The sequence below is a fragment of the Arachis duranensis genome, chromosome 2, assembly GCF_000817695.3.
Source record: "Arachis duranensis cultivar V14167 chromosome 2, aradu.V14167.gnm2.J7QH, whole genome shotgun sequence".
Classification (NCBI taxonomy): Eukaryota; Viridiplantae; Streptophyta; class Magnoliopsida; order Fabales; family Fabaceae; genus Arachis; species Arachis duranensis.
In genome coordinates, this window is record NC_029773.3 from 84,113,444 (window position 1) to 84,137,472 (window position 24,029).

The following is a 24,029-nucleotide window of genomic DNA, read 5'->3' on the forward strand; positions in this document are numbered from 1 at the left end:
CGGTGTCTCCGAAAGCCCCCCTCTGGTCATCTGTTTCTTCTTCAGGCAAGCTTCGACGTAATTCCGATGACAACCAACTGTTGTCTCTGGCTTCGGAAACAACATAATGCCACTACAACTCTTTTTCCTTTCTTCGTTTTTTTTTTCATTTTTGCAATTTAGGTTCTTAATCAAATCTCTTTATCAATTCTATTTTGGTTAGTTTTATTTTTATTAGTTTGAGTTTTAGTTAGTTAGCTTAGTTAGAGTTATTTTATATTTTAGTGGATTTGGGTGGTTAAGATAGGATTAGAATTAGTTACTAGATTCTGAGATTGATGGAAGTGTTTGAAATTTATTCATTTCTGATGAATATGCTGCTGAAACTATTTGGATAAATTCTTGATTGTGTTGATGACTTCTGTTATTAATGCCAATTTTGCTAAAAATTTGTTGTAAAATGGGTTAAATGGCATTGACTTGATTTTGAGTTATCAATTACTACTTGGTTGTTTTGATTTTGCATATTTGATATTCGTGCACGTCAAGTATTGTGAAATTGCCTTTATAAGTGTTTTTAGTTTATTAAATTACATGTTGTAGCTCCCATGCGGTTTGAATTAACTATCTATGTTTAGGCAGTTGATTAAGAATGATTCATTTTATTACTTAGTTATGCTTGTTCATACTAATTATTGCTTTGATTATCGAGTTTGTGCACTTATGTCTTGTGGACATACTAGAACCTAAATTGTTTGAATGTTGGTACTTCACATAATTTAAGTAATTCATTTGGCATATTGCATTGAAATTGTGAAGTTGAATCGTGAGTTTTTTATTAACATTTTTTTGAAAAATTTCAAGTTATATTGAACACTTATACATACTAAAATGAGTGAATTGAACACTTAATTACTTTCTCTATTTGTGACATAAAGCTATCAAGTGCTACTTTGTGAGTTCTAATATGTATTTTTGAGTTGTTTTTCTATTTTAGTTGTAGGTTGTGACATATATTTTTTACTATATTATTTTTGTGACATATATTTTGCTGATATACTCTTTGCAGATATGACGACAGACAAAGGTGTCTTGAATCGACCTCGTGGTCATGGTAGAAGGAAGGTGTCTGCTGGTACTCCTGAGACATCTCAGTCACCACCCTCTACTCTGACTACCACTGGGATGTCATAGGCGATGGGATCACAGGATCAGCCATTCATCATGGTCTGCAATTCCAACTAAATGGCTCCTTCTGTTGTGCCACCCTCACTACCAGGAAGTCCTCTAGCTGCTTCATCAAAGTGGACTCCTCCACCACTTCCATCTATTCAGTAGCCCAATATTTCGATAATGACACCACCTCCAACGATAGATACCGCAGTGCCAGAATTCTCTCATGGATCCCAGCAGATTCCCCCTACCATTTCTCATCGTAAGATGACGATTTGGCCTGATGGTTTGACAGTGTGAGTACTATTTTTTAAGTCTTTTAAATGTAAACTATTTTGATATTCTTATTCAACATATGTGGTTGCTAATCTTAAGTTTTTCATTTTAGTTAGTTAGTTTAATTTAGTTAGATTCAGTTTTTTTATTTTAGTGGATTTAAGTTGTCAAGACGGGTCGATTTAGGTTAGTAAATTTGAACTACAAAAAGTATTTGAGAATTCCTAGTTATTGATGGATGTTGCTGTTGATTTTGTGTTGTATATTGCCATAATGATTTATTTGTGAATTGTTTAAGTAAATTGTTGATGGATAGTTTTAGACACCTTCTAATTATAGATGAAACTCTATCGAAATTTTTAAAAAATCTAAATATAATTGAAGTTTATAGTTTGGTTCAGATTTGACTGAAACTACTCATCTTAAGTTTTCATTGATAGATTTACACCAAATAACAATGCATATACATAAGAGCATATTAATGTCATCAAGCTGATGTACGACCACTATAGCCGAGTTACAAGAAGATCCCTATTGAGACCAAAGAGCGATAATTTTAGAAGTGGGCGGTAAAAACTCAACATATTCAAACCTTAGCTAGTTATATCTTTTATTTTGTTTAGTTAAGTATTTAATTTTGATTAACTATTGCAAAATATTTTTTGTGCAGGAGAAATTTATATGGAATAATACTTAGGATCTGTAGTGATTAGGGGGATGACGATGATGACTATCAAAATCTATAGTGATTAAGATTTTCTTCTAAATTATTTGATTGTATTTTATTTATTTAAAATTTTATTTTATTCGTACACTTAATATTTAATAAAATCATTATTTGGTTTTAATTATTTAAAATTGGGTAAAAAGTATATTTTTTGTCCCTGAAATTTTTAAAAAATTTCAAAAATACCCTTAAGTTTTAATTTATTTCAATTTTATACTTGATGTTTTAAATATGCTTCAATTATATTCGTTTTGTTAATTTTTTGATAGGCAACCAATAGTCAATCTTTTATTTCCAATTTTATCCCCTAATTCTAACCCTGTTTGGCCCAGTCCCTAACCCCTCCACCTTTCTTCCCAACCGTCACCCATCCTCTCTTCATCTTCCTCGTTGCAACTGCCGACGCCATCACCAACCACCACCACCACTAATCTCCATCTTCGTCTCCAACATCATTCATCCATCTTCTTTACCACTCATCCATCTCCATTTTCATGATCATAAAGCAGCAAAAGACAGAGTTTGAATACCGATCACTATCACGTTTCTCTTCTCCCAGTCCAACACACTCAAGTCTCATACAGCATCACTATTCACGGCGCCTTAAGCTTGTGCTCCACCGTCCACGATTAATTGCGCCTGGAGCTCTGTCACTCACGATTTACCACGCTCAGAGCTCCATCATCTACGTTTCACTGTGCCTCGAGGTCCGCCATTATGTGTGTTATGGCTTCCCTCTCCGACAGCCTCAACTCCCCCTCTCCCTCTGCCCCTGTCCAGATCTTGAACATTAACTGGTTTCAAAAACAGCCCACTGGAAGCGACGAGGTTTAATTTCTTGTTCAGATTTACAATTAGGGTTCAATTATCCAAATGATTTTCTATTAGTTTGTCAATATCCCTCTTTTATATTTAATTTTGATATTTTCAACTCTTTGCTGTTGCTGTAACTTTGGTACTTCATTTTACAATTGAGCCAAATGTGTGAATTGATAAAATTTGTCCACACTTGAGATATTGAAATAGTTAACATATGTCGCTGTGATTAGCAATTTTATAGTGATTTTTTTGAATTATTGCCTTGTAGAATATAGTTAAATTTAAAAATTGTAACCTGGTAACAGTGACGGCACAACGAAGAGAAGAAGGGATGAGTGGCAGTGGCTGTGCACGATGGTTAGTGAGACAATGAGAAGCAAAGGAGAATGAGAGTTAGCATGAGAGAAAAGACAATGGGAGACAGAGATAGAAATCGGTGGTGGTGGTACCGGTGGTTGCAGCGAGAGAGATGGATAAGAGGATGAGCGATGGTTGGGAAGAAAAGTGGAGGTGTTGGAATGGAATGAAGTTGGAAAGAACAGGAGAGAGGCGTTGGAACACTGTCAGGATTAGAGGATAAAATTGGAAATAAAAAGTTGACTATTGGTTGACTATAAAAAAATTAACAAAAAAGATATAATTGAAGCATATTTAAAACATTAAAGATAAAATTGAAACAAATTAAAACTTAAAGGTATTTTTGAAATTTTTCAAAAACTTCAGAGATAAAAAATATACTTTACCCTTTAAAATTTGACTATTAATTATATAAAAAAAATAAAAAAACAAATAAAATTTGACTATTAATTGTGTTAAAAAAATTACTGGAAAAAAATTCGACGTTAATCGGCAGGAATTTTCTGCCAGTAATGAATAATTTTGGACAAAAAATTCACTAAAAAATCCACCAGTAATCATCGTTGGATTGGAAAATCCGACAATAATTTATTACCGATAAGGGTTATACCGTTAGATTGTTTTTTACAGTGAATCTGTCGATAAATATATTACCAGCAAATTATTTTTATTATACCACTGATAAATTTAATAGTATTCAATTTTTTTCTTGTAGTGCAATTCACCTCTATCATTAATCGAATTCTCCCATTGTTCTTAATTCTTTTCTTTTCACGTATGTTTTTCTATTTTCCTTTCAATGTTGTCTTTTTTTAACCTCTGAACATCACAAAATTATGTCAAATTAAAAAATAAAAAAATATTTGCTCATACCTTAATTAAAGAGAGAAATAATGACAGAGCTATGGCTAAAGCCTGAATTATAAGGACCCACTTTGAATTATAATGATAATTAAAGGAGTGACAAATGCAATTTCTATAGGCGTTAATCAAAGATTTCTCACTTCAACTTTTACGAGTTTCTTAACAAATGTAATAGATTTAGAGTACAATTTTCAAATTACGGAGAAGTTGGAAAGGAGCAAAAATGTAAGTTATAACACGGAAGAGCAGTGGTGGCATGAAAATTAGGCAGTGTGTGGTGTGAGTGGATTGCTGTTTAGACGAAGAGGAGATGAATTACCAGTAATAAGTGGGTAAAGAGAGAAATAAAACGGTTTAATTTTCAAAATATTGAATATGTCTAATTTTTTTTTATTTAAACGATTTAATGAGTAACTCATCAGTTAAACTAAGAATTGATTTGATGTTCGATTAAAATAAATTATGGCTTAGATACGATAACTTTAGTTAGAAGGCCAGTGTCAATAATGACTCAATGTATAAAGACCAAAAAGAAAAATTAAGAAAATAGAAAGCAAAGTAATCAAAGTGGAATTAATATATATACTTACATAGGTTATTAATACATTCAAGTATTCAACTACCAACTGAGATACACACACAGAGAGATAACTAGAGCCAAGTGTCATGAAACTAAGGGAAACACAAGAGTATACTCTCATAAGTGAAACACTTCTTGCGTTCCTTTATTCTTATTAAATATCTGAAAACTAAAGCTACTAGAAACTGGCTATGTATGTTGTCCTCTTTCTCTTCCACCACATCCATTACTCTTCAGAACTTGATGCTGCAACATTAAAGCAACCAACAAACAAATCAACTCAGTTTATAATTACTGATAATTTTTAAGCAAAAAGATTATACATTAGTGTTTAATTAATTAAGCTTTTGCAAGTATAGATGCGCATCTATCTATAGGCTCAAGTGTGGTAGAGTTCGTTATTGTGTAAATGTAACCATGTATGCAAAAATGTAAAAGTAAAATAAAAATTATATAGTTATGAGAATGTGCATAAGTTGGAATTTATGCAACTAATTAATAGCTAGCAATTGTGCTTACAATTTAAACAACAAAAATACTATGTACCTAATAAAAATCAGTTATCATATATTTGTGAATAAATATAAGTGTAATTTAATTTTAATTTTAATTTTAATTTTAATATATATTTTATATTAGTAACTGATTTTAACGTGCATTGTTAAAACAAATGCTTAATATATGGGTATAGTGATGGAAGTCCCTCTAAAAAAGTTATATATAAAATCATGTGAGAATATTAGAATAAAGTGCTCACTAAACATATATGCATCCATGCATGCATGCAGGTTCCTTAATTTTTATTATTTATAAATTTTTTTTAACACAAAATTAATTAATCTATTTAGGGTTTAGGTTTAATTTGAGAGAGAAACTATATTTCAAACGAGAATTAAACTAAACATGTTATGTATGGCCAATTAACATACGTGGCGCAGTAAGAAGGCTCTTAACGCCACCGCAACACCCCGGAGAAACTACTCCACCCTTTGTAAGGTATGGGATGCATGGTGCTAGGGCAGAGTTAACTTGACCACATGAGATGGCAGCATGGACTATTGGTGCACCTACAATGGCCATGCAAACCATAAACACACATGCAACAACCTTGATGCTGGCCATGTTACTAAAAGTAAGATGCCTTAATGCAACAATGCAATATAATTGCTTTACTTTGGTGTTGTGGATACTTAATTGGAAATTGTGGCACTTTAATTGTGAGTACTTTGGGTGCAAGCTGTGGGGTTTATATAGAAGAGTAGAGTAGGGATCATGCAACAAAGGAAAGACAAATATTAGATGTACCATTTTTTATATATTATTTTTTAGTTTAATTTTGATACACAATGTAAAATAATTTTGTACGTGTATTCAATTATGTATAGTTATGTTAGTAAAAATAATTATCTTTTATATTAACCGTATGAATAACTATATAAAATGTTTTAAATTTTTTATGTATTAAAATTAAATTTTTATTTTTTATTATAATTTTGTTTTTTTATATTATAAAAATAATGGATAAAAATTGAAAAAATACAAAATGTATCTTTTATATTATTAAAATAATTAAAATATACTCAAATAATAATAATAATTAAAATATCATTTTTCTAAAAAAACAATTAAAAGAACATCAAAATAAATTGGCTATAGGTATAAGGTACCATAATATGCAGTGTCATCAACCATAATAGTTTGTTGTTAGTTGGTGCAAAATTCAATTAATGCTCTATGGAACGTGTACCGTTTCATCTTTTACCACCTAGCTTAATTTAAGTTTGGAGCTTTTAATTTGCTTGTCGGTAGGGCAGGAGATAGAACACAGATGAGTTATCTGGTACATTCTAGATTGGATTCAACTACTAAAGTAGTGATCTCATATGTGTGTGTGTGTGTGTTTTTTTTTCTAAATATAAAATTATAAATATTAGATTTAGTAAGTTAATGAAAAGCGATAACATAACAATGACAATGTGCAATCCAACAATAATAAGATAGAATACAAAAGATTATTAATTTATTTATGATTGATGGGATAAAAATTGTTTAATGTTAATTTCTCTATAGTTTATTTAATAAAAAATTATCTATTATAACCACTACAAGGTGCACGTTATTTAATGGTAGTTTTTTTAAGAATTTATGGCAATTTTTAACAACGGCTGACATAACTGCTGCTATATTAAAATATATCAATTATTTTAGAATTTGTTGTTATTTTACGGAAATTCTAAACTGTCATTATTTGTTATTGTGAAATTTTCAAATTTTTTTTCGTGATTTATAAACGCTGCTATTTAAAAGCATAATCTTTTTTAGGTTTATATTACGTAGATTTTTTATTTATTTTATATTATATTTTTTAAGGTCAATAATAATCTAATTTTAAATTTTTAGGTCTAGAAATTTTGATATATTATATTATAAAATTATCTTTTTAAAAAATTGAAATTGATCGAAGAATATTTATTAATCGATGATGTGTGCATTTTGGTTGAGTGACATCCAAAAGTGTTGTGCTTCTAGTTGGCATAATTCATAATGCACAAAGCATAACTCTTATTTAAGCTCAACTGCTTAAGCTAGCTAGTTAACGACCTAGCACGTGGACAGTTCCATTTTCAACTTGTTCAGTTGTACCAGATGCTAAAAGCAAATTAATTAAAAACGCTTCCCTAAATATACTTGACACAATTAGGGACCGACGATTGAAGTGAAATTTTTTCTATTTTTGTTTCTTATAAACAATTCCCATTTCAAATTCTTATATTAAAAAATGGCAAATTCTTTGGTGGCTAGGAGTTTGGTATCGGATTTGTTGAACTTATTTTTTATAATAAATTTTTAATATTTAAAAATTATTTATTTTTATATTTTTAAATTCAATATTAATTTTTATTTTTTTAGTAAATTACACATCTATATATAAGTATTAGAGTAAACACCTTAAAAATTATTATTGGTGCATCAAAATAGATTTTATTTCTAAAGAAACGATGGGAATATAATTCGTTGATCTATTTTAGGTTAAATTGAATTTTTAATATCAAACTTAAAAAAATATTTTTCATGTATTATCAATATAAAAGAATTTTACATGGACAACTAATCATACTGTGTATTATTATATTAGTAAAAATATTTATTTCCAAAGTTGTTATTTAAAAATTTATTTAAATACATGTGAATTTGATTCAATCGATAATTGTATAATTTTTTAATAGTATCAGTGTATTAAAATTAAACTCGATTAAAATTACATATATCATTAAAAAAAAACATTATAAATGTACTTTATTTTATAAGTTATTTAATCAACTATTAAATTTGTTAGATTATAGGAATTTGATTTAGAAATGGAAATTCAATTACATTCTAAAAGGTTAAATATATTGTTGCCAGATAATATTTAATATTATATATATAATGACCTTATTATTTCGATAAGATAAATGGACTTAATTAAAATTTAAAAAAATGAATCAAAATTTTTTGCGACACCTTTTTAAGATGGTACGAAATTGTTACAAATTAAACTAAAAAGAAAGAAAAAAAAATTCTTAATTATCGATGGCGATACTCATGAACAACTGTAAACACTATGGTAAAACTCATAGTTTTAAAAATCGGATCAGACTAACTGGTCGAACCAATCCAACTATAAATCAGAAGCTAATTAAGATGGTTTGGTCTGTATGGTAAAATTGTTGTCACCAAAATCGGTTGTAAATTATTAAACCGGCCGATCAGGTTGACCCAAAAATCGACCGATTCTCCCAAACGACACTGTTTAATTTATTTATAACCAAAAAAGAAAAAAAAAGAAAGCTTCAATAATCAATAGCGTTAAGCCCTTTCTCTCTCCTCCTCCGTTCTCCAAAACACAATTCAACCTCAAAGTCCTCTCAACCAAAGATAAAGTTAAAAACTCTAGCCTTAGCTGTCGTCCATCTGTGTGTCAAGCCATTATCGTCGTCTGTCCGTCGAGCCATTGCCGTTGTCTATCGCATGCAACCCTTCTCTCTTTGTCCTGTTCTTAAAGTCTCCATCCCCTGCTTCTCCTTCTGCGAGCTCAACCCTTCTCACCGTCGTGTGGTCAGTGTCGTTCGTCTTGGCAACACACTCTACTCAGAGGCTCAGACTTCGATGGTCAGTTCACTGCTCACTTTTTTTGCGTTTTTTATGCATTGTTCAATGATTATTTGATTACTGATTATTTGAATGTTTTGCGTTTTATTTTTTTATTGAATGATTATTTGATTGCTGATGAGCTCTGGTTCTTTTGTGTTGATGTGTTTGTGTGTTGTGATTTTTTGTTGAATGAGCTCTGATTCTGCTGTGTAGCTATTTTGTGTGTTCTTAATTTTTTTTATTGAATAATTATTTTATTGATTATTGATTATTCAAGGTCCTGTGTTAATTGATTATTGAATGTCTTTTGATTATTGATCATGATTAGTGATGTGCTGTTGGTTTTGATGTGTTGTGTTTTATTATTTTATGATTTAATTGTGCATAGATTGAAATTGTCTTAATGATTTGTTGATTTTAATTATGAATGACAATATCAATCAAGAAGTATTTGTTAATAATAATACATCTATGTTTATTCAACCTAAATTCTTTATCTTTGTTTAAGCCTTGAAATGTATGATGAATCTATTTTTCTTTATAGTCTGATTTTTATTTTTTTTAAATGATTTTTTGATATATATTTTATTATTGTTGTTACGTTGATTCATAACAGTATGATTAATTTTTCATGAATTCTTTGTTCCATAGGCAAAGAAAGATTAAGTTAAGGTAATTCGACATATTATTTGTGTCATAAATCATAATTCCTTAATATATTAAAGGCTGATGTAAAATAAATTGTGTTTAGACTATGATTGACAGAAGAAGACACTACAAGAAGCACGGTTAATGGCGGCGGTTGTTTTCATAATTAGCGGCGGTTTGAACCGCTGCAAAATTAAATACCGGCGGTTTAGTGAACCGCCCTGATTATCGGTGCGGGGAAATGATTTTGCGGCGATTTTCAGCAACCGCTGGTATAACCGCCACTGAATCAATATTTTGCGGCAATTAATTTAGCGGCGGTTTTAAACCGCCGCGATATTCAAGTATTAGGATTTCTGCCACTGTTAACAGCGAATACAAACCGCCGCAATGCTACTAAGTTAATATTAAGTTAGGACTGTTTGCGGCGGTTATAAAACCGCCGCTAATTTCAATACAAATTTAAAAAAAAATTAAATTTTTCTCTTAAAATTCGCTGATTTTAATGATAATAATAATAATAATAATAATATAAAACACCGTACTAAAAACCAATGGGTATAGGTTTTAATAATAAGAATCACAATTGCATTAATAATAATATGAAGTATAAAAATAATAAGTATAATAATAGCCCCTCTTCAATTGCATTGATCCTTTTCTGCTTGTCTTGGAAATTTGGACGTGCTGGTGCAGTAGCATCTTGATAATGTCACTAATTTACTGACCACTAATGTACTTCTGATTTGCCAAATTCTGAACCTGAAAATCTTCATTTAAACAATATATTGATAAAATATTTCAATATTAAATGGTGCCAAGCTTATCACTAATGTTCTTCTATTGCCAATGCTTGAGAATGTAATACAACTCAATGATCAATGATCGATACAACTCAATGTATGGAAGGCCAACTAAATGAAAATTGTTGTTTGTATATGCCTAAGCCCTAAATGAGAAACGGTGAAAGTGTGAAACACGTTGCATCTAGTGAGACCATAATAATATTATTTTTAATTATAAATATTGCTTTGATTATTTAGTTGTTCCTTCATTCACATGATGTTGTTATTTCAGCCTGCTTTAGATATGTTAAAATAATAAATGTTGTGATTCACATACAAGTAAATTCGAGGAAAGGTTGTTGTATCTTCTCTGCAATGTGAAAGAATGCTCATAAAAATCATAGATGAATGATTGCCAGACCATGGAAACTAACCTTTGGAGCTGAATCGGCTCCTAACGATATTGCGGACTGTGTTTCCTTTATCATAGTTTTCCAATCTTTGACTTTCCTAGCTTCAGTGCATTTGTTAAGGTGGTCTTCAAGAGCCTAAGCTTGAAAAGCAAGAAACGAATCATCATCTGAAGCTGCCTGATTACAAGTTAGTGCCTTTTCTGCTTCTCCAAGCCTGCACCAATTTACAATTTTATTATAAGGGGGAAAAAGATTAATAGAAACAAAATCACCACCACTTTCATTGTTATGATCCAAGTACCTGAAATATATTGTTGCCAAACGGTTGTGAGCTCTGCCATAAGAAAGGTCTAACTTGATAGCTTCCTCACACTCTATGATTGCTTCAAGAAGTCGTCCCAATGCGATCAAAGCTGCACTCTTATTACAATGATATGTAGCCTTGTTGGAGTCAATAGCAATTGCTCTGTCATACAAGCTCAGAGCCTCTTCAAACCTTCCCTGCTTGTATGCTTCATTTCCCATTCCCTTCAACAACTCAGGCTTCTTGTAGCATCTGAAGGTCTTCGATTCTGGCTATTTCGGTAGGCAGAAATACTCTTTCTGGCTTGTTTATGATCATCATTCAATGTGTAAAAGGTCTCAGTGAAGCTGTTTCTTGGACTTGGAGTATTTGATTCATGAATTTGAGGCTTGTTGGATTCGTTTTCCACCTTATGATCTCTCTGCTGTCCTTTGTTGTTGCTAGCTTTCAAGGGTAGTGAATGAACTGATGATTTTCTCAGCCTATTGTTGCTTTTGAGTTGGAGAATTCTCCCAACCAAACCACAACCAAATTCAACATCCACCTTGTTGTTGTTGCTCTTACCCTTCAATAGCCTCCAATGTTCCATAGGTCTCTTGGATTGCAACCTTGAGTACAGTAATTAAAAAATTGAAAACTAGAGAAAGGGAAAACATACCAAAACTTCAGATAGATGCCAGCATTGGACCAAGTTCAAGATAAAAAGGATCAAATCAATATATGGAAGAGTAAAACCAGTATGTAAGAATTCTTAATGTAAAACAACAATACAACCGGGTTTATATACTATCAACTCCTTTAACTAGTAAAAGAAAGAAGCATCTGATCATCCAAATCAGAGAGTCATGAATTAAGACAACACTAAAACCCTCAATTGGTAAGCTCAGAAAAAATGAAAGAAAAAGAAGGCAAATTACTATTTTAATCCAACTTAAAATTGCTAGTTTGATAATCCCTTTACTTAAAAGCTGAATTTACAGTGTACCAAACTCTTCCACTTGCCATACTACAAGCTCTATCTTTCATCGCAAAGAACAATTATTAAATATCTTTTATCATCCATCAACAGCACTTGCTCATATCTTCCATAATAGACCCATAAGATTTTAATAGGACTAAATGAAACAGTGAATAATTCTAAATATAAAAAGAAGAAGTTACTGAATAATGAAAGTAAAAAAAATGATTATGGCAAGATGACAAAAGAATCATTGTTTTCATTTGAATTTCACTTAGCACACAAAAGATAATCATTGTGCTTTCGTACAATTGGAACACTGCAAATAAGGCTGTGTCAATTAGAAGTTCCAACTTTAATGTACACAATAGATCCACTTTGAGTATGTACTTGAAATAAATTCATCAACATTGAGCCTAGACCCCTTAAGAAATATAATTAACTTTAAGACCGCCTGTACAACTTCTCGGCTCCGCAAATAGAAAGAGCTATTTCAGGACTGAAATAAAAACTGACAAGATAAAACATTTTCTTAACCATTTGGATGATGTATACGGTACCAGAACAAATGAATCATATGCAAATGGTGAATCAAACAGAACTTGGTAGCATATAGTGATTTCCCCTACCAAGACAAAGAACCAGCAGTCTAGTACTACCATCACAGAGTTATAATCAAGAAATAATAGTGAAAATTGAGGTAAAAAAGAAAATCCACCTTAAAATCACACATATAATGGAATCAGTGAAAACCAGATTGTGAGTAGATACCTGAACAGCAGCCAAACGAGCCTTCTCTTTGGAGATATCTTCAGGCTCTCCTTGCAACTCTAGCACTGCAAAAACAAAACAAAACCCTTGTAAGAATAAAAACATAAAACAAATAGAAGAACGGGATAAATTAAATGAAATTAGAGGGAAGAGTGAAGTGTTACAATCGAGTTTGAGGGACTAAAATGGAATTGACTGGCCCAAGATGGCACAAACTTCATCAAGCTTTTTGGCATTGCTCTATGGAAAAGAGCTAGGAAAGAAGGCGGCATAAACTCTCATTTCTTGTCCTCTTTTCCTTAGTTATATGAAAGCGCATGCTCTATGATATGTAAACCAACGGCCTTATTATATTCCTTCGTATGAAAGAACTCAAGCTTAAGCAAGTCCAGTCCACCTCTTTTTAGCTCTCTCTTATAGCGTATAGCACCACTTTCTCCTATCAAGACTTTCTCTCCTTTAAAAAGTCCTTTTCTAAAGGCAAAAGGCCTTAATCATCAGACAGAAAAACCCGATAAAGACAAGAAAAAGGCATTAAGCAAGGAAATGAAAAGCAAACAAGACATACCATTGATGAAGCAAAGCAATTACTGTGTACAGAAAATGAGCAAAACCAATTTCAAAGTGCAAAGAAAGAAAGTTAGGAGAATAGTGGAACAAAATAGAAGCAGAACAGATTCAAGAAAGGAAGAAGCAGAGTTACCGGTGAATCTGTCCTGATTTTGGCGACGGTTGTAAATGGTGGCGGCGTCTTCGACGGCGACCTCCTCTCCCTATTCGGCTCCTCCCAGCGGCGGCTCTATCAATGGCCGCAGTAGCAAACCCTAATGGCGACAGGAACAGGGTGCGACGGCGACGGCCTTGACCCCAATCGACGGCAGCGGCGGTGGCAGAGCATGATGGTGACCTCCTCCTTCTCCCCTGCGTTCATCGTCTTCTGCTTCTCCTTCACTCTTTGTCGTTCTTCTCCTTCGTGAGCGCGCGCTCTCCCTCTCTTCGTGCACTCTCTCTCTCTCTCTCTCTCTCTCTTCGGCTTCAATGGCAACGACAGAAAGCTTAGTGGTGGCAGCGGTGGCAAGACGCGACGGTGAAGACCCGCGATGAGGACGACGACGGCGCTGGCTTCGCGGTGAGCTGATGCGGCCTCCCTCTCTCTTCGCGATTCTTTCTCTTGCAGTTCTGGCTTTCCGACGGCACGGCAATGCGACGGCAGCAGCGAACTCAGCAGCATCGCCCGGCTCCTTCCTCCCTTCCCTCTCCTTCTCCGTTTCTCCCTCTCTTCTCTTTACGTTTCTTTCTTTTTTTTCTTTCTTTTTTTTGATGAAGCTGCTGAGGGTTGTGTTTTTAGGAAAGGGGGAGATTTTCAATCACCAAAGAAAAGGTAGATTCGGCGGTTCTTTAAAATTTGTCGCAAAACCAAATTAAACAGCGGCTCTTTCAGTGTTCACCCCTAAAACTGCTGAAAAATCATCAGATAGCGGCGGTTGTTAAAATAGCTGCTAATTATCTGCCGCTATCTTCCGTGTTTGTGGTAGTGAGAAAATATGAATTTATAACTGATTGAATATGAATCTAAATTCAATGAATTTTCACTTAAATAGTTGTTATATTTATCATCTAAATTCAATAAATTGTTGATTTATATTTTATTTAAGTCATTAAATTGTTTTTAAAAATTTTGTTTCGTCTTTGAGTGACTGTGCTTATTTTCATGGGATCTGAATTTTTTAGTCTTATTATTTCTTGATTGCATTTATAGGTCTTACTGGTTATATTTGGTGCCTTTGAAAAATGTACTTCTGTTTTGTATGTACAATAGTAAAAGCTAATTTAGTCAAAAATGTTAAATTTGAGATTTTTCAGCTTGTTGAGGCAGTTAAGAACATTATTATAATTTATTTATTATTTTATTATAAAATAGTATTTTCGGTTGAACTATAGTTGGACTAATAAATTAATAAATTAATAATTAAAATATTTCAATGACCGATTCGATTCTTAAAAACTTGAATAAAACCGATCAATATTGGCAAACATTTAGTAGCGATTTTTATAACCACAACTAAATAGGAAGATTGCGGCAGTTTATCTGATGTTTTTCGATTGTACGGTAAAATATCATGATTTAGTCACAATTATTACCTAACGGTCACAAAATTATATATTCACAAATAAAATACAAGTTATTATCTATCCATCATTATCACCCCATACGTAACTTCTGGTAGATGTTGAGAACGAATATTTATTTGCGTTTGAATTATGATTAAAATTTTATGAGTATTTACCCAAATTGGCCCCTAAGAAATTTCAAAGTGGACGTTTTAGTCCTCAACTAAAATTAATCACTCCGTTGGTCCTCAACGTTTTTTGGCGTCAGACCAATTGATCCTTCCGTTAAATTGGTCTGTTAAAGTCTAACAGCGAAATTCAACATGTCACATTGAGTTGGTGACACAGATGATAAGAGACACGTGAGAAAGCAGACAACGTGGTCCCTGGGGTGGATTGTACCAAAACGACAATGAAAAATTACAGATAGCCATGAAACGACGTGTGAAATCAAAATCTTCTTCTTCCTCTTGCCAAAACCCTAATTAACAAAGGCTATAGTGTTAACAATGGCTGCCAGAGATAGTTGTGGAAGTTCATATCGACGGTGAATTAAACGTAGTAGTGACGGCAGTGTTTGCAGTGCTTCTGCCCACGGCGGTAGGTTCAAAGTCGCCAAAAGAGAAACTCCAAGATGTCATTGTGGAGCCTATGCCATAGTTGTAGAGTCTGGAATGGAGAAAAATCCGAAAAGACCTTTCTTTGGCTGTCCTTTTTACAGGGTAATATATTAATGATTTTAAACATTTTTGTATGTAAAATATGATTTCTGATAATGTTGTACTCTAAACTCTTCTATTTTTATGGGCAGGAGAAAACTCTCCACTGTGATTTCTTTGTGTGGTTTGATAGGGTATTTCAATATGATGGTCATGGTAGAGAGGATGATGATGCTCTGGCGGAGAAGGTGAAAAAGCTGAAAGAATTGCTTGATGCATTTGAGAAGAAGAATAAGAATGCCGTTGAGAATAGACAATGGTTCGGGTGCTGCAGTCCTGTGTTCTTTTTCATACTAGGATTTATGGTCTGTCTTCTTGTAGATAGGATTTAGTTAATTTAAAGAAGATTTTATCATATGTTATATAGTGTAACAAGTAATTACAGTGTTAGCTTTTGTTTATGCAACTCTAATCTGTAAGTGCTAGGACAAGCAATGAACGATGAATAGATGAATGATGAGTATTTTCTGGATAAAGAAAAGTTACATTAGAAATAGAATAAAATCAGACATAGTTAAATCCAAGTACCATACTTGCATTCCATCTAACCAAAGTTTAACACAAAAAGGTAGCTAGTCTTTAAGTTTTTGCTAGGAATACTAAGATCTTCCACAAAAAAAAGGTGCAGTGACATGCACTATCAACATAATAACCAAACATAGACAGACCACGTTGTCTCAATAAGAATGTACTAACAACATAACAAAATATGACAAAGTTGTATTAAACTCATAAAACTACGTTGACACAGTAGGATCAAATCTATTTTGGAAGCCTTAGTCCAGGTGTTGGCATGAACTTGAAGATTCTTGAAGCTGTGCCAGAACTTGTAGCAGCAAGTGTTTCAGGTGATGCTGACTGGGTAGGCTTCTGTGGTGCTGCGGAGATGGTTAGTCTTGAAGAAGGTGCTGGAGCAGATGGTGGGGTAGGTGCTAGAGTAGAACGTGGCCTCCTAATTGGTTGTTTAGGTCTTGGAGGCCTAAATGTTGATGGAGGTGCAACATGGCTTGAATTGTTGGTTATCTGCTCCTAATAGAACACAAAATAAATAAATCATTAGACATTTTGGTCCCCAACTAAATAATTTATCTGACATATAGATCCCCAAATAGATAATTTATTAAGCAAATAGATCCTTAAGTATTAAGCCAATCAATCACTATCACATTGAAGATTACATGAATGCAGGCAGCATGACAACAATATGATCACAACAAATTCAACTGAGATTATACCTGTGGCAGTGGTTGGGGTGCTGTTTGGGAGACTTGGACTTCATCTTGTGATGGTGGAGCAAATGAAGTATTTTTTTGTTGCTGTTGGCTGTCCATTTTTCTTAACCTTTGGGGGTAGTTTAGGCCTTGGTGGTCCCTTGCATGTCTTTGCATTGTGACCAGTCTGACCACATTTTTGGCAAGTGACCATGAATGTCATTCTTTCCTTTGTTGCATCTGGTGAATCCTCAACAGGATCAGGTTTTCTCTTTTTCTTCGTTGGGCGCCCAGGAGGTCTCTTAATGGTGGGTGGCTTTGGAGCCAAGAGACCAGTCTTTTTTCAATACTCCTCTGAGTTGACTGGTCTGATTACATGTTCATACGTGGCTCGAAATGCATCCATTTTGAGCCAAGGGTGCACATAAGGTTCTGGCCTATCACACCTCTTTTGTATAGCTGTCAACGCATGAACACATGGAATTCATGCTCAACATTATCAGGCAGTAACATAAGATCAGCAAAAAATGGAATTCCTGCTCAATATTACATGTTAAAATCACAACTCACAAAAAATGAATAATAGTCCTAATCACCTGTTAGTTGCCACAAGTTGCAACTACAAGTGTGCCTTCCAAGATGCACACCAACTTTCTTTGAATGTCTCTGGACTTCGAATACATTACGATCATTGTCACCAGTCCACTGAGCTGTCCAGAACTTAGTATCCTTCATAATATCTTCCATTTTCCTCTGCTGAACTGGTGCCGATACTCCAGTGTAAGTGCTTAGAACCTTCTTATGCTTAGCCATTCTCCTCATCAAGTAGCAACGGATCTCTTCCAACATGGTAAGAATGGGCTTTCCCCTGTAATGGTTTATTTTGGCATTCCAAACTTTAGTCATGTTGTTTGTCACATTATCAAGCTTGGGCCAATGGCTGAAATGAGCTTTGGTCCAGCATGATGGTTGAAATTTTGCAAGATAAGCCCATACACGCTCATTCATTCTATTCAACTGCTGCATGTGATTCTGGAATTCAACATCTGTGGTACTCCTTGCACATGCCCAAACCATATTCTTCAACTGTTTGTCCTTAAACCTTCCTATAAAATTTTTCCAAATGTGTCTTACACAATTTCTATGGTGTGCATTTGGCATCACCTCCTGCAAAGCAGGCAGCAAACCCTGCAGGATAGGTGTATGTAGTGTATGAAAGACATACAAAGTCTAATAGCATGCAAACTTTCAAATAATGAGACACGTAGATCCCCAACAAATTCATTTACCAGACACATAGATCCCCGACTAAGTCATTTATCAGACAAATATATTCTTATTTAAACAATTTATCAGACACCCTAAACCTTAATAACTTCCTCAGTCAGTCATGTATCACAAAGTTGGTAAGTTCAAGAGTATGATACTTATTCTAAGTTCAGGAATATGATACTTATTCTAATCATTCCAACATTATACAAAGCAACTCACCCACAAAGTATATCTAAGGATTAGTAGATAATTTTGAGTATATTATTATGAATGAAATTAAGTCTGACTTACCTTCTGTTGGTCAGAGATAAAATTCTAACCTTTTACTGTGCATTGACCCAAGTCCTCTTGCAGAAGTTATAGAAACCATTTTCAATTTTGCTTCGTTTCACTATCAACCACCGCATAAGCAATCACATAGAAGTGATTGTTTGCATCTTGACCGACAGCTGACAACAGTTGTCCCCCATAATATCCTTTCAAATGGCATCCATCCAAACCAATCAGCGGTCTGCAGCCAGCCTTAAAACCCCTTTTACAAGCCTCCAGGCAAACATACAACTTGCTGAACAATGGTGGTAAATCAAGAATTGTTGGAATTAATTCCAATAATACAGTGCTACCAGGTTACTTTCATGTATCTCTGTGAGGGAATCTCTCAATTTTTTATATTGTGCCCTCTCATTCCCAACATACCTTTCTCTAGCAACCCTTAATGCTCTGTAAATCATCTTGTCACTGCACACGACATTAAAGTCTATCTTTATATGATCAAAGGCTTCTCCGTGAGTCAAGTGAGGCTGGGTCAATCGCTTTTTCTCTAGTTTATCAGCAACCCAGTTCTGGTCAGCCATGTTAGAACCGAATTTCCTTGCACAAGTGTGTTTGGGATTATAGGTCTTAACTTGGTAGCACCCCCTAGCACTGTTCCAGGCATAATAAATCAGCCATGGACATTCAGTTTTGTTGCTATCACTCTTACTCTTCCCTTCAGTCCCATTGATTTTTGGTGCACCTTCTGTAGCCCCTGCTTGCTGACTCACATCTGTAGTGTGTTTTGATCTTGATCCCTCACTAACATCAATAGTAGCTTGTACTTCATCTACTCCAGAGTTATCAGTTACAGCGGCCCCCCTCTTTTCCTTACACTTGGCCTTGAACTTTGCCTTTGCACTCATAACCTTTTCCTCGCCATTTGCACACTTGCACCTAACTCTCTTCTTGTCATTTTTAACATAAAAAATTCTCCTCCCTTCAACAATAGTGTAATCCTTTAGAGCTTTTTTGAATTGTTCAACTGTGGTAAACTCCATGTTCAGTTGGAGTTGAACTTCACCAAAGGCTGCCTCCTCATTGAATTGAGGCCAGTCAAAACCATCTCCCTCATTATCAGATGATTGAGGTGTATCAAACCCCTCTAACTCAAAACCTAGACCATCAGACTCATCACTAAATATTTCACTATCAACCTCCCCTATACCATGTCCAGCAGTAGAAGTAGGCCTGGCAGTGTATTTGGGCCCAGCTGTGTTATTGGGCCTGAATGTGTGGGTAGGCCCAACAGTTACTTTAGGACCAGCATTCTTCCTTACATTTTTTGTAATTTTTTTCTTGCTAGTCTTCTTATCTCCTTTGTCACCTTTTCTCTTGGTTAAGTTAATGAGCAATTCATCTTCATCATCATCGGTTTCACTCTCAAAGCCTGGAGGTGGGGGTTTATACGCCTCATCTTCAGCACTTTTATAGCTATCATAGCTATCACCATCAGAGATTGGATCATCAAAAAAGACCTCGGCTTCTCAATCGTCATCAGTGTGTTCTTCATTCATGCTATTATTACCATCATCTCCCTGACTGAGATTCATCTCATCTTCTTTCGACCATTCAACATCTTCCATAATTGGATGGTCAAAAAACAAGTACAACTCATCAGTTTCTTTGTCTTCCCTCTTTGCATCACACATCTCTATAATTTCTTTATCTCCATAAATAGGGTGTAAGCCTGCTTCCATGCTAAGAGCTCTTGGATCATACCAACACATCTTCTTGAATTCATGGTAGCCAAGTTCTTCAAACAACTTCTTTAAGTCAAAGTAATTCACTAAGTCTAGATCCATCGGAGGAAATCTTGTTACATTGCCATTAAGATACAGAAGTTCATCCTTGTTATCTTTGACAAAGCTCCCCCCATGTTGAAACACAGGGGTAACCCACTCAGTCATCTGTAATTTACAAATATGGAATAGCACTATCAATAGCAGAATAATAAACGTTGCCCTTGATCAGATAAAATTTGGATAAAATTTCATCAATACTAAATGTTACTCTAACTTCTATTATTTGGATAAATTTCATAATCAGCTTAATACATCAATACGATGTGTTCATCACTTCATATTGTGTCTTTTTCATGTTAAACTCGTATATGTATGCACCACAACACTTATCAGTAACCCATGTGAAACAGTATCAAAGAATCAAAAACAACTTTTATTTCCAGCAACTAATGATATTCTAACAGAAACAACTACTGCATGATCACACCGTTAAACAATGTCAACAATGATCAACTATACCATCAACATCTTAATCAATAAACTCATCACTATACTAACCTCGACCAGTGGTCGTGGCGAGCAAAATACTCACAGAAAAATTCTTCTGCAATAATGCTGACTCGTTCAAACCCTAGCGTCGACAACAGCAACGGAGGTGGTCGGAGGACTACAGGTTGACGTGGTGGTGGCTTCCTTAGTAAAACCTAGGAGAAGAAAGGGAGTTCAGAGTAATTTTGTTTTGGTGGAGGGAAGGCAAAGAGATGCTTCAGTTTTAATAGACTCTTCCTCTCACAGAACGACGTCGTGTCCTATTCTAAACTGCAGCGTTTTGTATCAATCTGGCTAGGGACTAATTCGTCCGAATGAAACACGTGAAACTTCACAGCTGACTCATCACAGTCACACGACACATCACCTTACGCCCAAAAACGTTGAGGACCAACGGAGTGATTAATTTTAGTTGAGCATTAAAACGTCTACTTTAAAATTCTTTAGGAACCAATTTGGATATATACTCAAATTTTATTTATCATGTTTTACTAGTTAATTTCAATTGATTTTAGTACTTAGAAAAAAAGTTAGGCAGGCTAGTTGTGTGGCGGTCGTCAATCCGCCTTAATGCTTTGTTTGGATATAGAAAAGAAAGTGGAAGGAAAGAAAATGGGAGGAAAGAAAATGAGTGGAAAGAAAATAGAAAGAAAAGTAAAGTTATTTGTATATTGTTTGGATTAAGAGAAAATAGATGGAAAGAAAATAGAAAGAAATTTTTTTTTTGTTTAAATGAAAAGAAAAGTAAAAAGAAAAAAATTGTAATCTTTTCCATCCAATTTCTGTGCTGATCCAATCAAGGGAAAATTCCATTTTCCTTCGATTTTCCTTCCTTCAGTTTTCTTTTCTTCTAATTTCCATTGATCCAAACATAGTGTAAAGCGAGGTGAGTTAGCTTTTTTAATATTTTAATTTATTTTTATACAATGAAAATAAGGTACATTATAATCTTCTTAGAGTAACAAAGAAATAATACTGAGTTTAGTCATTTTGGATCGGAAAAAGACAAAAGAAGTGCACAACACACAATGAGCGAGAGCGTTTCTTTCATTGTCAATCTGGTTGGCTGATTGATATGCTTTTTAATTTCTTGCCCATAACTCCGCACACTTCAATCACATGCTTGGAACAAAACATTGCTACCCTTTTAATTGCTACCTTACTAGTTACTCCTATAGGTTAGGTTATTCAGCCTTGTTCATATATACATGTAGCAAATAAATTCTTAGCTTGTGTTTGACCAATGACAAAGGACGCGTGTTTTCTTACTACGGAAAAATCATTTTTAATAGTAAATTTTGACTGTACTATATATAGGTCTAATTTAACTTATATTTTTATGATAATTATATATTTATCATTATTATATATTATAATAATTATTATATATTTTTTACAATTATTAAAAAAAATTATCGATAATTATATAATTACTATTAAAATATTTTATCAACAAACATAAGACAGTTAGTTAATTAATATTTAATTACCGTTAAAAATAATGTTTTTAATAGTATTTTTCTTTTTTTTAATTAGAAAAATATATAGTCACCGGATAAATTATCAATATTATGTGTATGGTTATTGACTATGTATTTAGATATATAGGTTTTTATCCAACTTCTAAAAATTTAGAAAAAATAATTATATAATATAATATTAGTATTTTTATAATTAAAAAGTTTAAAATGTAATCATTGTTAATCTCGTTTTTTTTTTAAATAAAAATAGAATCTAGTATGAGAAACTTTTATGGCATATATAAAGTTTCATACAACCATACTGACTAAAAATATAAAGTGCGGTATCTTTTATAATAGTGACATAACTTTTATTACTTAACCTAATTTTTTAAGTTAATTATTATTAGGCATATTTAATTTCTAATATAGTGCTAAAACAAAGTTAAAATTGGTATTAGGTCATCCCTATATACTCACACCATATATATATAAAAATAAAGTCGTAATAGCCTTGACAATCCTTATTAGTCAAGCTAGCTTTTGAGATTAGATTTATACACTTTTATCAAAAAAGTAAACTGTTATAATATAAAATATATATTAAAAATAAATGAAATAATATATTTATATAAAAATATATAGTGCTAATTTTTAGTTTGTTTATAAAACTTTTGAAAGAAAAAAAATATATAATGTTGATTGAAATACAAGATAATTTAAAAAAATATAACAGTGACTTAACATTATTTATATTTCATATATATAAGAAGAGATAAAATATACTAAATCAAACTTCAAAAGACTACCAATCATTTAAAATTTTATGGGCATAAATGCAAACTCTTTGTTATATTATGATAATCTTTTTGGTTAAAGTTGTAAATTCTCTCATCAATACAACGATCATATCATTATAAAATGAGTTAAGAAAACAACCCATTAGCATATTTTTTTTTTGCATATAATGATTTATTAATCAAAAATAAATTTTTAAATAAAATTTAAATTTATGATAAAATAGTCATTAGTTTATCGAATTAAAAGATATTATAAAAAATTGATTGAATAAACCAAGTCTATATATAAAAAATAATACAAAATTAAAAGGATGAATTTTAGTTTGATCTTTAAAATTAAATGTGTATATCAATTTAGTTCCTAAAATTTTAAAATGTACGATTAAATCTACGAATTGAAAATCATAAATTTCGGTTAGTCCATATTTGTTCTGTCGCCTTCAATTTATTATTGTGATGGGGTTTAAGTGTACGAAAATGGTCGGAAGTCAAAGTTTAATTGGGATAAAAAAACAGTGAGAATTTATTTTTTGTTCTTTTTTATATTTTTACCAATTTCGGCTATAATAATTATTGTATAATTTTAAATATAATAAATATATAATTATAAGGTGAATGCTACCCAACTCCTTCTAAAATAACATGTAAGTTACCCTTCATTATGTGTCACATTGTAATTGGTCCTTATCTTAACCATAGTTGGGTTATTTTATAATTTATTATTCTTAAAATATCAAAGTTTCACCCCCGTTAATTGAAGCACATTCCACTCCTCCATTCTTTGTTTATCACTTCATCACCTAGATTTGGTCATTTCAAGCACCGTCGCGTTCGTGACACAACCTCTCTTCCCAGTACAGTATAACCAGTGCTTCTTTTTGGCGTGAATTACTGCTTACCCACATAATTAATGATTAATTTGGTTATAAAATTTTTTTATTAAAAAAACATATCTTTATTTAATTACGTGATGAAATATATATTTATATATAAAATATAATATAATAAAATAAATCTATTCAAAGTATTTAAAAGTATAATTAAAAGCATGAACATACAAA

The 24,029-nt window shown here is 32.8% G+C and overlaps 2 protein-coding genes across 2 annotated transcripts in view; both read right to left on the bottom strand.

Moving 5' to 3' along the window:
* Nucleotides 1-4,926: 4,926 nt before the first annotated feature.
* Nucleotides 4,927-24,029, bottom strand: part of LOC127739708 (non-specific lipid-transfer protein 1) — a gene marked incomplete in the record, with an annotated part of 22,484 nt that continues 3,381 nt past the window's right edge. Inside the window, 1 exon segment of the mRNA XM_052257293.1 lies at nucleotides 4,927-5,021. Within this exon segment, the coding sequence (XP_052113253.1) occupies nucleotides 5,009-5,021 (13 nt within the window).
* Nucleotides 10,821-11,291, bottom strand: LOC107475436 (inactive TPR repeat-containing thioredoxin TTL3-like). Its single transcript, XM_052257294.1, has 2 exons — nucleotides 11,057-11,291; nucleotides 10,821-10,969 (listed from the first exon to the last, which is right to left on the bottom strand). Exons 1-2 carry the CDS (start codon nucleotides 11,278-11,280, stop codon nucleotides 10,891-10,893), a joined length of 303 nt encoding a protein of 100 aa, XP_052113254.1. The 5' UTR covers nucleotides 11,281-11,291; the 3' UTR covers nucleotides 10,821-10,890.